The 13,776-nt window shown below is 52.1% G+C and overlaps 1 protein-coding gene across 1 annotated transcript in view; it reads right to left on the bottom strand.

Annotated features, from left to right (window-relative positions):
• Nucleotides 1-3,064: 3,064 nt before the first annotated feature.
• SCN4A (sodium channel, voltage gated, type IV alpha subunit) overlaps nucleotides 3,065-13,776 on the bottom strand; it is a 50,661-nt gene continuing 39,949 nt past the window's right edge. Inside the window, exons 19-26 of the mRNA XM_014956557.1 lie at nucleotides 13,234-13,407; nucleotides 12,506-12,628; nucleotides 11,701-11,979; nucleotides 9,492-9,545; nucleotides 7,377-7,514; nucleotides 6,277-6,381; nucleotides 5,274-5,544; nucleotides 3,065-4,817 (exon numbers count right to left, since the gene is read on the bottom strand). Of these exons, the coding sequence (XP_014812043.1) occupies nucleotides 3,625-4,817; nucleotides 5,274-5,544; nucleotides 6,277-6,381; nucleotides 7,377-7,514; nucleotides 9,492-9,545; nucleotides 11,701-11,979; nucleotides 12,506-12,628; nucleotides 13,234-13,407 (2,337 nt within the window). The 3' untranslated portion in view covers nucleotides 3,065-3,624. The remainder of the gene's footprint in view (nucleotides 4,818-5,273; nucleotides 5,545-6,276; nucleotides 6,382-7,376; nucleotides 7,515-9,491; nucleotides 9,546-11,700; nucleotides 11,980-12,505; nucleotides 12,629-13,233; nucleotides 13,408-13,776) is intronic.

Below are 13,776 nucleotides of genomic sequence, written 5' to 3'. Positions count from 1 at the left end.
AAATCCATGTGAAAAACACCTTTGGGTACTTTTGCCAGTTGTGTTGGTCCCCAGAGCCCCGGTGACTCTGCCTGGGGCCTCCCCAGACCTTCACCTTCTGCAGGTTTGGTGGGTTTTTTACCAGTTCTGAGCATCCGGCAGCTGCTGGGAACCAGACTGAGCCCCACATTATGTGTGAGGCGATGTGAAGCGAGAAAAAGGAGAAATAAAGGTTTCCAGAGAAAAGCTGGCCCCAGGAGAGGAAGAGAGATGATGGGAGAGGTGCCTTCTCCTGGTAAAGCAGGCAGGTCATGCTGGGCATGGTGCTGTATGTTGGTCCTTGCTGCTGGCACCTCTGGTCTTGCTGGAAAAGCACAGCCTGGCCATGACATCCCAGCAAGGCAAAACCATCAGGGATGTCCATGCACTTGTGGGATTTCCATCAAGCCTGGGGTGGGAGATGGGAGCTGCACTGAGTGAGGTGGGGATGCTGGAGCTTCTTGGGAAAGTCCCATGGGGGAAAACCAGAAGCAGGGCACAAACTAAAGAGGGTTTGCAGTGACAGTGGCCAAATTACCCCACGGCCTGGCCTACAGGTTCCTTGGCACCCTCAAACAGGTAGACCTGGTCCAGAGGGGCTCAGTCAATCCTGTGCTTGCAGTGCCCCATAGCATAGGATGTAAGGAGGAGGAGGAGGGTCACAGGGAGGGTCTTGTGTCCCTATGTCTCTTCCCCTGGGCCACCCTGGCTCCCCAGATCCTCTGCCAGGCAGCTGTGCTCTTCCCCAACCCATTCCTATTCATCAGGGCTTGGGTTTCACTGCTGTCCTTTCCCCCGCCGTTGGAGGACAGGGACGGTGGGTCACACCACCTCCTTCCTCCAGCCTCCTGCCTGCGTGGGTGCCATGATGCTCAACTTGAATTACGCCATCCTTGGGACAAGCTGTTCCAGCCAGAGCAAAAACACAGCAGTGAGGCCATGCCATGGCCCTCGGGGACGTCAGTGGCTCCTCCTTCAACGACATGTTGATGTAGAAACTTCCTTTGCCCATTTGCTACCTTCTCCCCATGATGCTGAACTGCTCCTGCGTGGCTGGTGGGGCAGGTTTGGCTTCACAGAGCCTGGTATGGGGGTCTGCACCTCCTCCAAGCCCACCTCTCTCCTTGGTTGAACGTGCAGCAGCATCTCCTGTGGCTCCTAGAGATGGAGCTCATTGCCGTGAGGCACCAAGGGCTCCAGGGGAACTTGTTCAAAGAATCACAGAATGGTTAGAGTCGGAAGGGACCTTAAACATCATCAAGTTCCAACTCCCCTGCCCTGGGCAGGGACACCTCCCACCACACCAGGTTGCTCCAAGGCCCCTCCAACCTGGCCTTGAACCCCTCCAGGGATGGGGCAGCCACAGCTTCTCTGGGCTCATGAGCAGAGGAGAAGCTCTGGGCTGGGTTGGAGGCAGCGCAGGGGGTCTCTTGTGCAGCGTGGGACCACCAGGTCCTGTTGAGGATGGCGGGTCCACCCAAAGCCATGCAGAAAGGCTCCCCACACCTACCCTGGAGCAAAGGGAGGGGACATTTACCCCTCCCAGGCCCAGGGTAGACATTTCTCCCTCTAACACACACCGACGCATTTGGCATCGTAATCATAGACCGTTTACGGTTGTTTATTTTAAGAAATGTACAAAGAAAAATGCCTTTAGCGCACGCGGATCCTGCTCTTTGGCATTTTTTTTTCTTTCCAACCACCGACGACACGTACGTACAAGCAGCATCGATTGTGAACCACAATCCGGGCTGGGAAACGGCCGGAACCGGGGATGCTCCCCCAACGCAGAGGCCGTGGAGAGGGGCTCAGGGTCCTGTCCCCGGGAGCAGCACCCCCTTTGCGACACGGAAATGACAGGCACGAGGCGACGGGACGAGCGGGAGCGACCCCAGCTCTGCCACCAGCACGGGGACACGAGGAAAAGCTCAGCACCGCTCCTGGCCAGCCTCAACGTGGGGCATCCCTAACGGCTCAGCGCCAAAATCAGCCCAAGGAAAAAAAAATTAATATATAATTATCATCATAATAATAATACACGAGGAAAAGCTCAGCACCGCTCCTGGCCAGCCTCAACGTGGGGCATCCCTAAGGGCTCAGCGCCAAAATCAGCCCAAGGAAAAAAAAAATACATATAATTATCATAATAATAATAATAATTAATAATAATAAAAAAAAGACAGACCCTTTGGCTTCAAGAAGCAGCCCTTGTTTTAACTGGAAGAAGTTTTTGGTTCATGTTTGGTTTGATCTCAAGAGGGTTGGGTTTTTTTTTCCCCTTTTGAAGGCAGAAGACGGTCCGGAGATGAACTCGGGGCCTTTTGCACATTTTTCTTGGATTACTTGCCTTTTCCCCACCTGCGTAAAGAGCAGTTAAAACCCTTCCCCCCCTCCCTGGGAGAACCCTCTTCTGCTGAGAGGGTTCCTGGTGAGGACCTGCCTGGCCCCAGCAGGTGCCGCGGGGTCAACTCTGGAGCCCCAGCCAAGAGAAGGATGCTCTGCCCAAGGATTTGGGATTTATACCCCAGTGGGGCATTAATTGCGTTAAGGCCCCCAGTGCTGGGTGGCCGATGGGATTTAAGGGACCCCGTTGAAGCAGCTGATTGCAACGACCGTTCAAAGACCTGCTCTGATCCCTGGGGATGCGCCTCGTTAATTAATGCTAATCAAGAGCATCCATCAGGACATTTCCACTCACTACGGGGCTTGAAGAAACCCTGCAGCGTTTTCTTGCAGGGACTGGGGATTCTCAGAGGACGTTCTCCAAACCCTACCTTTGCCCATTGCTTTCCTGCCACAAAATCTGGATGAAACGGGAAATCGGAGAAGAAACATGAATATAAACACCATTTACATTCGTACCGTAGAGACCTGAATGATTTATGATTTCAATGCATATTCAGAGACCTTTAAAAACCTGATAGTTAACCCTGAGAACATATCTGCAGATGCTTTGTTTTGGCTACGCAAACAAATCTTTAAGACATAATTGCACTTTCTCTGTATATAACAAAAAAAATAATCCATAAAGCTTATTCAAATATTTGCACTTTCTCTGTATATAACAAAAAAAAAAAAAATCCATAAAGCTTATTCAAATGTTCAAAAGAAAGGTGCTAATTTAAGACATTGGAGATTTTTGTTCAGAAAACCTTGCCTTTTCTGTAATTATTTTTAATATTATTTCACTTGGCTCATCTTTCACTGGCTACTTGTCTGCACTCCGGAAGAATAATATACAAGAAAATCTCTTAATTGTGAAATAACATTAATAAATAATTACTTTAAATAAAAGGACAGCCATACTCATTTGTTAACGTCTGAAAAACATCGTTGCCATGATGAGATCATTTCAAAACTAAAAATGTTTCTCTTTCACCAACAATAGAATTCACATTTAATTCTCATAATAAAAATATTAAACTCTTTGCAAGTGCGGCGAGCTGTAAAAACCAGGATCAGTGAGAGATCCTGCTCCAAAAGTTAAGGTGTCTGCTTGAATTATCTGAAATTAGCTCGGTATCTAAGATCTATTGATCTGTATATGGAAGAGCTCTTGAAAAGGAGATACAAATGAAGTCTTTTTTAGGCGGAAGCCTCTTTCTGTTATACCAGCGACTCTTTCACAACATATTCCTTATCCCATCCTTCTGCTTCTCCAGGAGCATCTTGAGTCTCTGAGCTGGGAACGGGTGCAAGACCAAAGGCAGGGGCTGTCTCCACATCTGTCCCACTGTTCCCATACATCTCGTGCATTTTGGTGGCGATCAGACCTTCCTTCTCGGGCGCGTCCTCTTGCAGGGCCTCCTCGTCCTTACTGTGCCTGTACATGTAGGACGCCTGCTTCACCGAGCGCCTCAGGAGGTACCTCCTGAAAGCCCTCTGGATCTTTGTGGCACAGACTTCCTCGTGTTTCCTTTTCAGAGTGGTGGTGATGGGCTCATAGGAAACTTTTGAGGGGTTTGCAGCCATGAACTTCTCCTCCATGGTGGCCTTCAAGGCATCCATCTCTCCCGAGTCTCCCAGCACTTCCTTAGTCAGGGCAAAGAGGATATCCAGACAGTGGATTTTGTCCCCAGCAACCATTGGTAGATCCATGGTGATTAGTTTGATCTTGTTTGGCTTGGGAATTTTGAGTGGCTCCTGTAAGGTGTCTACAAAGTCAGATAAGGTGCTGTACGCGATGAACTGGGTGGCATCCGGGTCAAACTTCTCCCAAGTTTCATAAAACATTTCAAAATCATCTTCACAGAGGGGTTCGCTGCTCTCCTCTGTGGCCACATTGAAGTTCTCCAGGATGATGGCAATGTACATGTTCACCACGATGAGAAAGGAAATGATGATGTAGCTGCAGAAGAAGAAGATGCCAATGGAGGGATTGCCACAGTCCCCTTTGACCGAACTGCCAGGGTTTTCCAGCTCAGGGTCACAGTCGGGGGGACCGCTGTTCAGGATGGGGCTGAGGAGGCCATCCCATCCAGCCGACGTGGTGATCTGGAAGAGGCAGATGATGCTGTTCCCAAAAGTTTCAAAGTTGAAGATATCATCAATCCCTGCCTCCTTTTTTACATAGGCAAAGTTGGACATCCCGAAGATGGAGTAGATGAACATGACGAGGAAAAGCAGGAGGCCGATGTTGAACAGGGCAGGCAGGGACATCATCAGGGCAAAGAGGAGCGTCCGGATGCCTTTGGCCCCTCGGATCAGCCGGAGGACACGGCCAATCCTTGCCAGCCTGATGACCCTGAAGAGGGTGGGTGACACAAAGTACTTCTCTATGATGTCTGAGAGGACGATACCTGTGAAGGGATGAAGGAGAAGTGAGTTTGCCATGCTCTGCAGCCAACACGGGGAGGTGAGATGGAGGTCCTCTAGCTGCCAGAGTTAGGCAGATAGAGGGAGATGAGGCCACCCCTGTTGGCACACAGGTCTCTTTTCCTCTGGTGGCAAAGGGAACATATTAAAAAATAAACCCAGAGGTTAAATGCTGGTTTCTTTGTTTCAGAGACAAGGGGAACCCAACACCAAGGAGGAGTGAGACACAACCCCAGCCCCTTGTCCAGCCTGGTGGCATGGGGTGGCCTCACATCCGTCTTGTCTCAAGGTCCTGTTCTTGGTTGTGCTTGGTTCTGCTCAAGGGGTGGGTGTACGGGGGTGGCCAGTGACAGCTTGGTGGTTGTGGATCAGCTAGACCATTTCCACTCTTCATTATCCAGAGGGACCCCTGAGGAACTGGTGGAACAAGCAGGACTCACCTAAGATGGAGAGGATGACCACCACAAAGTCAAAGATGTTCCAGCCGATAGTGAAGTAGTAGTAACGCAAGGCAAACATTTTGAGCACACACTCTCCAGTGAAGATGACGATGAAGACCAGGTTTATCTTGTAGAGGACAGATGTTTTGAGTTCACTTTGATCATCAGTTTCGACCATCATGGTCACCATGTTCAGGCAAATCAGGATCATGATGGTTATGTCAAACACCTGCCTGGTAACAAAGTCAAACACCATCCCTTGAAACTTGTTCTGTCGTAAGGGCCATGTGGGTGATGATGGAGAACCAGAGGTCAGGTGGGAACAGACACACATACACACAAAACAAAAGACACAACAGAAAGAGAAGAAGGAACTGTATTTAGAAGAGCATAGAAAACCTCAGTGTCGTGGCCAGTACATGGGTCTCATGGCCACAAAAGCTATGAGAGGAGGATACCCAGCACCTTGCAGGATGAAACCCATCTGGTGACACCACGGCCAGGAGGCGTGGGCACAGGGGACAGTTGCTTTCTAATTATACCCACAGCTAATACATCAGGGCAAAAATAAACAGATGGAAAAGGCCTCACTTGAGCAGGTCTGTCACAACCAAACCCAAGTCACAACTGTGTATGTATTGGCCAGGCCAGCGTCCCTTCTAGGAGTGTTGAAAGCTGAGCTTTCCCCGAGCTGAGCTTTCCAACTCCCTTCTGGAGAGGAGCTGGGAGCTGAGACAGGAGAAATCCCTAATCCCTGCAAAAGTGACCATCCGCCCCCGGCCTTGCCCCTGACCCAGGGCTGAAGAGCAGACACAAAGAGCATCGCCTGATGTGAACCTCTTCTGAAGCTCCGTCTCTTAGCAAGGTCCTGTCTGAAGAGTAGCGATAGGGAGCCAGGATTTGGCTCCTTGCCCTGGCAAATTCCCTTCCCTAGACCCTTCTCATTCATTTTGGGACAGCTGGTGGCGTGAAGAGCTCCCCCAGGGTGATTAACCCAACATACCGACGGCCTGGGGATGGGCTTCTGCGGCTTCTTGGAGCCCAGCTTCTTCATGGCGTTATAGTATTTCTTCTGCTCTTCTGTCATGAAGATGTCTTTGCCTCCAAAGTATAAAGGGAATCACTTCAGTTAGTCTTGGGGTCTCGCCTCTTCCCATCAAGCATCTCTGACCAGGCTCCTTCCCACCAAGTGTCTCTGACCGTGCTCCTTCCCTCCAAGCTTCTCCAGCCAAGCTCCTACCAGGCTCTACTCACTGCACTGACTCAGTTAAACCTTCTTCCTCCCTGCTTGTCCCTTTCTCTGCTGCTTCCCCTCATTCACAGCACCCATGGGTGCTCACCCCAGCGCTGTGGTTTCCTCCTGAAGAGGTGAGATGCTGCCTCCCAGCCCACTGCAGAGAGTGGGGCACCCCACATCCTGCCAGGGATCACCCCCTACTTGCTGGCTGGATCCTGCTGGGACCCAAACAAGTATCTCGGGGGGCTTCAGAGCTCGCTCAGCACCAACGACGTGCTCTGTGTTACCCCAACTCCACTTGCTCCCCACTCCAGCAGCCCAGGGACATTGGTCCCCTGCTGCTCGCTGGAAAGCAGAAGTCGAGTCTCTCCTCGATGGATGGAAAAATGATGAGAAAGGGTCACGGGGTAGGAAAAGAAAATAATAGTGACAGCACAGGCGTACAGCTGTGCCTGCTGGCACACAGGCAAGAGAAACCACAGCCCCCCTCACCTCCTCCCTCTGCATCCATAAATGACATCCTCTGTAAATGCTATGGCCAGGACACAAATCCCTGGGTGCTGTTTGCCCAGCTCTCCTTGTTCACTAATGGATAACAGCAATTCAGGTTCCAGAGGGACCCTGGGGTCCATCCAAGCCTTTGTCTTTTCACCCCACAATCCTGCTGGTCCCCTCTATCCTGCTTTGAACTAGGTGATCTTTCAGGTTCCAGAGGGACCCTGGGGTCCATCCGAGCCTTCGTCTCTTCACCCCACAACCCTGCTGGTCCCCTCTGTCCTGCTTTGGACTAGATGATCTCCAAAGGTCCCTTCCAGCCCCTGCCAGTCCACAGTTCTGTCCTGGACCAGTGTCCAGAAAATACTTATCTTTTTCTTCTGCTGGTTGAAGTTATCGATGATGACGCCGATGAAGAGGTTCAGGGTGAAGAAGGCGCCGAAGATGATGAAGATGACGAAGTAGATGTACATGTAGAGGTTGATCTCGTACACTGGCTGCTCTTCAATCTGACCAGGAGAGATGGGAAACGTGAGACTAACTGTCACCCAAAAGCATGTCCCCAAGCCCCTGGACAATCTGTCACTGTATCCGGACATAGCCATGGGGTGGCTGCTCCGAAACCTTTGGCAGATGATGTGTGGGTTGAGTGGTCCCCATGGGAGCAGCTACAGGAAGGGACATCCACGTGATACCACCTGGGTGACAAAGATGTGCTGATCCCCAGCCTATGGTGAGGGCTGGGGAAGAAGAAAGGATGCCCAGGTGCAGTGATATCAATGAGGAAACTACAGTTTCTTCCCAATAATCAGCTTTCCAAGGACTGAAATAAAGCCAAGAGGGGAAAGGAAAAGTGGTTCAATTCATGCCACACCAGCACAGGGGGGTGACACAGCCTGGCAGCCTCGAAAAACACTCCTCATCAAGGAGTATCGCTTAATTCTGCTCTAGAATTGACTGGAGGCATCCCAAGGTGTCACAACCAGCCTCTCTCATTTCAAGGAAGGCTCTTGGCAGAAGAGAGCAGTTTTTCTCCCAAAACAGCTTTGCCCGAGGTGTTCGGGGAGACAGGAGCCCGAGCCCTTTTCAGAGGGAGCTGGAAGCAGCTCCTCTGCTGGGCACCGGCAGCTGCAGCTGGGTGAGAAGACAGGCTGTTTCTGGTGCTAAAAAAAGGCAACGAAAACAATAAGTTCAGGCCCGTGGGTGTGTGGGGCTGAGCCCCTCGGTGGGGCACGGGCACGCTCGCTCGGTTAGAGAAGGGTAGGAAATCCCTGCTGCTCTGTGTGTGCACACCTGGGCTGGCCTGGGGACACTTTTTGGGATGGATCACAGCAGAAACAGCCCCTGCATGAAGCCCTTCAAAATACGATTGGTTTTAATCACCCATTTAACCCAATGATTAAATGCTGGCTGCTGTTCAAATAACCTGATTATTAGGGGGCCGACATAAATAACACATTTCGGGAGCCTACAAGAAAGTTGGGGAGGAACTTTTTACAAGGTCGTGTAGTGAGAGGACAAAGAGGGGATGGTTTGACACTGAAAGAGGGGAGATGGAGCTGAGATGTGGGGAAGAAGTTCTTTGGTGTGAGGGTGGTGAGAGCCTGGCCCAGGTTGGCCAGAGAAGCTGTGGCTGCCCCATCCCTGGAGGGGTTGAAGGGCAGGTTGGAGGGGGCTTGGAGCAACCTGGTGTGGTGGGAGGTGTCCCTGCCCAAGGCAGGGGGTGGAACTGGATAGTCTCTAAGGTCCCTGCCAACCCAAACCATTCTATAATTCTATGATTATTGCTCAAGGCAAGCCAGGCTCTTTATGCAGGATGGGATGAATTGTCCCAGCTGGAGGAGCACATGGAGGGCATCGTGTCACAGCAGGGTGAGGGACGAGCCCTCCAGGTTGGAGCTGTGGAGGCAGAGCGGGGATTTCGGACCGTAAAGCTGACACCGAGGAGCGGTCTGAGCCCCAGCTGTAGCCCAGGTGGGGTGGGAGCCCGGTGAGGGGGCCAGGGTGCAGCTGGGAGGGTGGATGTGGTGCAGGTGACAATGACATGGGTGGCTCAGGGACAAAACCGGCTGCCTTTTTTAGGTTGTGCACCTCAGCAGGGGGGATATTTTGGGGGTTTCTCTACTCTTTAGCCCATGTCCTAGCTGAAGCCATGGGTGGGATGCAGGCAGCACCCCCAGCATCCATGGGCAGAGCCAGGGGGGATGCTGGAGATATTCAAGGAGAGGCTCGACGAGGCCCTGGGCAACCTGGTCTAGTTGGGGGTGTCCCTGCTGACTGCGGGGAGGTCGGACTAGATGGCCTTTGGAGGTCCCTTCTGGCCTGGACAACTCTATGATTCTATGAAGACAGAGGGGTCCATCCCCAGTCCATGCTGAGCATCTCCTTGGCCCTAAGACTCTGCTCCCATCCTGCTGGGGGAACTGGCCCTGTGGGATGACCAATGCTTGGTGCTGGTTGTGAGACATCCCAGCTTCTCTCCTCACCTCGCGAGAGTCCACGGCGGCGTACATGATGTCCATCCAGCCTTTGAAGGTTGCCTGCGGGGACAGCGGAGAAGAACAGATTTGCTGGGAGGCATTTGGGGCTGGGGAGGGCGATGGGTGTGTGATTGGGGTTTGGTTTGGGGGTTCAGCTCTGAGCATGCCTGCTCAGCCTGCTCGGAGGAGGTTACAGCTTCTCTGTGGCAATGGCAGGAGAAGGACCATGAGAAAAATGCCCTGATAGAGAAATACTGAGATTTGCTCGTGCACACACAAAGCTCCCTTCTGTGGCTGAGGTTACCAGGGGCTTCCCAAAACACCGCTGCAAACCAGGGTGGGAAAAGAAGGAATTAACTCTTTTCTCCTCCAAACCAAAATGCATTCTTCAGCTGTGCTGGGGCTGGCTGCCTCCCTCCAACTCCTGGATCCCGATCCTGGTGGGGTGTCAGGGAAGGGGGGACACTGCATCTTTTACAGGCTTTTGCTGCTGATTTGTTAAACAAAAAGCCTGAACATCTTTGTTTCCTGATTCTGATGGAACAACAAATCTGAAGAGGAAGCTGAATTTAAAGTAGGTTGATCAATTTGGGTTATGCTCCGATTCTGCAACCGCCAGTTCCCCTGGATCTGCTGGGAGTAACCCCAGACTACCCAATAACAGAGCCCACACCTATATTTTTATTAAAACTGCGGTGAGCAGTTCCTCTTCCTCTTGCCTGGCTCAGCTGCAGTGGGTTCAGTGGAAGAACGGCTGCGTTCGCCCACTGTGGACACATGCGCTCTTTTTCCAGTCGTCATCTTCCCCATGCAAAGCTCCTGCAGCCCACGACTACAGCAGACCCAACTTTTTAAACGGGTTGGGGGAAAGACAGACCTCCCCCGCCTCGGTCCTGCATCCTGTGCTCTGCAGAGGACTTCTGGCAGCCCCAGGTTTGGTGCTCCCTACACTCATCCACAGCAGTTCCCTGGTGACATTTATCTTCCCCTTCCATCTTCTGCCCTCTCCTTTTCCTCCTTGGCTCTGCAGGGCTTTGGGATTTTTTTTTGTGTTAAATACCAACTTTGGAGCTAAGAAGCAACTAAGGTCCCCATCTGGGCATCAGGGCAGCATCTTCCTTCAGCCCTGATGCTAATTTGACTGGGGCAGTGATTGTCCCCCAGTACATGGCACTGGTGAGGCTCCACCTCAAGGTCTGAGTCCAGTTATGGGCCTCTAATGACAAGAAAGACATTGAGGTGCTGGAGCGTGTCCAGAGAAGGACACACTGGAGCTGGCGAAGGTTCTGGAGCACAAGTCTTGTGAGGAGAGGCTGAGGGAGCTGGGGGTGTTCAGCCTGGAGAAAAGGAGGCTGAGGGGAGACCTTCTCCCTCTCTCGAACTCCCTGAAAGGAGGGTGTAGCCAGGGGGGGTCGATCTCTTCTCCCAATGAACAGGCGATGTGATAAGAGGAAATGGCCTCAAGTTACACCAGGGGAAGTTTGGGATGGATATTAGGAAAAAATTTCTTCACTGAAAAGGTTGTCGAGCCTTGGAATGGGCTGCCCAGGGCAGTGGTGGAGTCACCATCCCTGGAGGTATTTAAAGCGGGGCGGGTGAGTGGTGGTTTGGGCAGTGTTGGGTTGATGGTTGAACTCAATGATCTGAAAGGTCCCTTCCAACCTCAATGATTCTATGATTCTGTGATTCTATAATTACAGAATCACAGAATCTTCATGGTTGGAAGGGACCCTTGAAATCGAGTACAACCATACACACAGACACAAAAAAAACCCAACCCAACAATCCCAGGCACTAGAGCATGCCTTGAAGTGCCACATCTACACGTTTCTTAAATCCCTCCAGGGATGGTGACTCCACCACCTCCCTGGGCAGGCTGTTCCAGGGCCTGACCACCCCTCAGTGGAAAGTAATTCTTCCCAATATCTCATCTAAACCTCCCCTGCCTCAACTTCAGACCATTTCCTCTGGTCTGGTCATTATTCCCTTGGGACAAGAGGCCAAGACCCACCTCTCTACACCCTCCTTTCAGGTAGTTGTAGAGGGCAATGAGGTCTCCCTTCAGCCTCCTCTTCTCCAAACTAAACATGCCCTGTTCCCTCAGCCTCTCCTCGTATGACTTATTCTCTAGACCTCTAGTTCTCTAATTCTAATGGCACTGCCCTGTTACAGTGATGCATCACATGGAGGGATGGCAGCTGTTTTCATTACGTACCACCTGCAGCAAGGAGAGGTATCCCAAGCCCACGTTGTCGAAGTTGACCTTGACATTGACCCATCTGACCTCGTTGGTGTGGAGGAGGGCCATGCAGTCGCTCTTGTTGTTCACCACACTGATGTCAAAGAGCTCCCCCGTGGTGGTGTTGACACACCGGTAGTACTTCCCCGCAAAGAGGTTCACCCCCATAATGCTGAATATCAGCCAGAAGATGAGGCAGACCAGCAGGACGTTCATGATGGAAGGGATGGCGCCCAGCAAGGCATTCACCACCACCTGCATGGGGAGAAAAGACCTTGGAAGACCTGGCTTTGGAACCAGGGTAGCAATGATGTGGAGTTTCACGTCCCTGTGCCCCAGCCTTACCCTCCCCAGAAGCACCAGGTGGGCTCAGACTGGATTAATGGTACTTTAACATCTCAATCCCACTGATCTGGAGTCCCCTGAAAACCAACTGGGATGGGTCCCTGATGTAGGTGACTGCTGAATGGTGCCACATTGCACGCCCGTGTCAGAGCCAGCAACACACGGGGGAGGAACCTACCCTCATGCCTTCAAATCTGGACAGGGCACGCAGTGGTCTCAGAGCCCTCAGGGTCCGCAGGGACTTGATGGCTCCCAGCTCGGAGTATCCCAGCCAGTTCGCTGTCAGGCTGACAAGGGAAACCTGGAAGGAGCAGCCCAAAGGATTAGCGATGTCTCAGCTGGAAACACAACCAGGGTCCCTGATGTAGGTGACTGCTGAATGGTGCCACATTGCACGCCCGTGTCAGAGCCAGCAACACACGGGGGAGGAACCTACCCTCATGCCTTCAAATCTGGACAGGGCACGCAGTGGTCTCAGAGCCCTCAGGGTCCGCAGGGACTTGATGGCTCCCAGCTCGGAGTATCCCAGCCAGTTCGCTGTCAGGCTGACAAGGGAAACCTGGAAGGAGCAGCCCAAGGGATTAACAATGTCTCAGCTGGAAACACAACTGAACCCTGTCCCTGCAGATCCTGCACTTCCCTCTCTGCCCAGAACTCCCTCAGGCTGGTGGACATCATCTTGTCTTGGGACACAGGGCTCGGCATAGAGTCCTTGGGTCCCTGGTGACCAGCCACCTGGAGGATGTCCCTGCTTCTTGGGTATGAGGGTGGAGGTGACAGGGGATGCAGAAATAATGCCCAGGTGGAATGACCTGCTGTGTCACGGAGCTTTTGGGAGACCCTACATCCCTTCACATCTTTACTGGGGGCTGGTAGAACAGCACGGGCTTGTTCTTGGCTTGAGCATAAAACAGAAAGGGCTTTGAAAGGGTTTCTGCGACCAGGGGAAGAAGTGGCCCTTCCTGTGGGGGACCATTATTTTAAGCAATGGTCTAAGCCCTCTTTCCACAGCCACCCATTGTCCTTTAAAATACAGCATGGGTTCATTTCCAACCCCCTAATTCCTTTAAAATACAGCATGGGTTCATTTCCAATGGCCTGCTACAACCCCCTAATGCTCCCAAATCCCTTGGCTAACCATGGCTCTCATCAGACCACACTTACATCCACGATGAGGAAGTCCAGCCAGCACCAGGCGTTGGTGAAGTACACCTTGAAGCCGTAGGCCACCCACTTGAGCAACATCTCGATGACAAAGATGTAGGAGAAGACCTTGTCGGCGTACTCCAGGATGGTGCGTATCACCTTCCGCTGTTCGATGTAGATGTCCTCAAAAGCCTGGAGGAGGCACGGAGCTACGTGACAGTCATTCTTCCATTAGACCTGCTGCCTGGCTCAACGCAGCCACATCCACACCTACATTTCCTTGGGCTTGGAGCAGCTTGAAGAGTTGAGAGCCTTGCTACAGGTGGCATTTACCCATGCACCTGATCAACGTGGGGTCTAACTGTTTGTGAGCTCCTGTTGGCTGCGTAGAGCGGTGTTTGCCCCCAAGCAAAGCTTCACTGCAGCAAATGTCCAGCTCCACCTAATTCCCCCTGGTCTGAGCACAAGCCAGAAGCCAGGATGCCAACCTGCACCTCTGGAGGCCTTGGTAGTTTTGAAAATGCTCTTCAGGAGCACTAGGGCTTACTGATACATGCTTAT

The sequence above is a fragment of the Calidris pugnax genome, unplaced genomic scaffold, assembly GCF_001431845.1.
Source record: "Calidris pugnax isolate Ruff unplaced genomic scaffold, ASM143184v1 scaffold167, whole genome shotgun sequence".
NCBI classification, from domain to species: Eukaryota; Metazoa; Chordata; class Aves; order Charadriiformes; family Scolopacidae; genus Calidris; species Calidris pugnax.
This window is presented reverse-complemented; position numbering and strand designations above follow the sequence as displayed.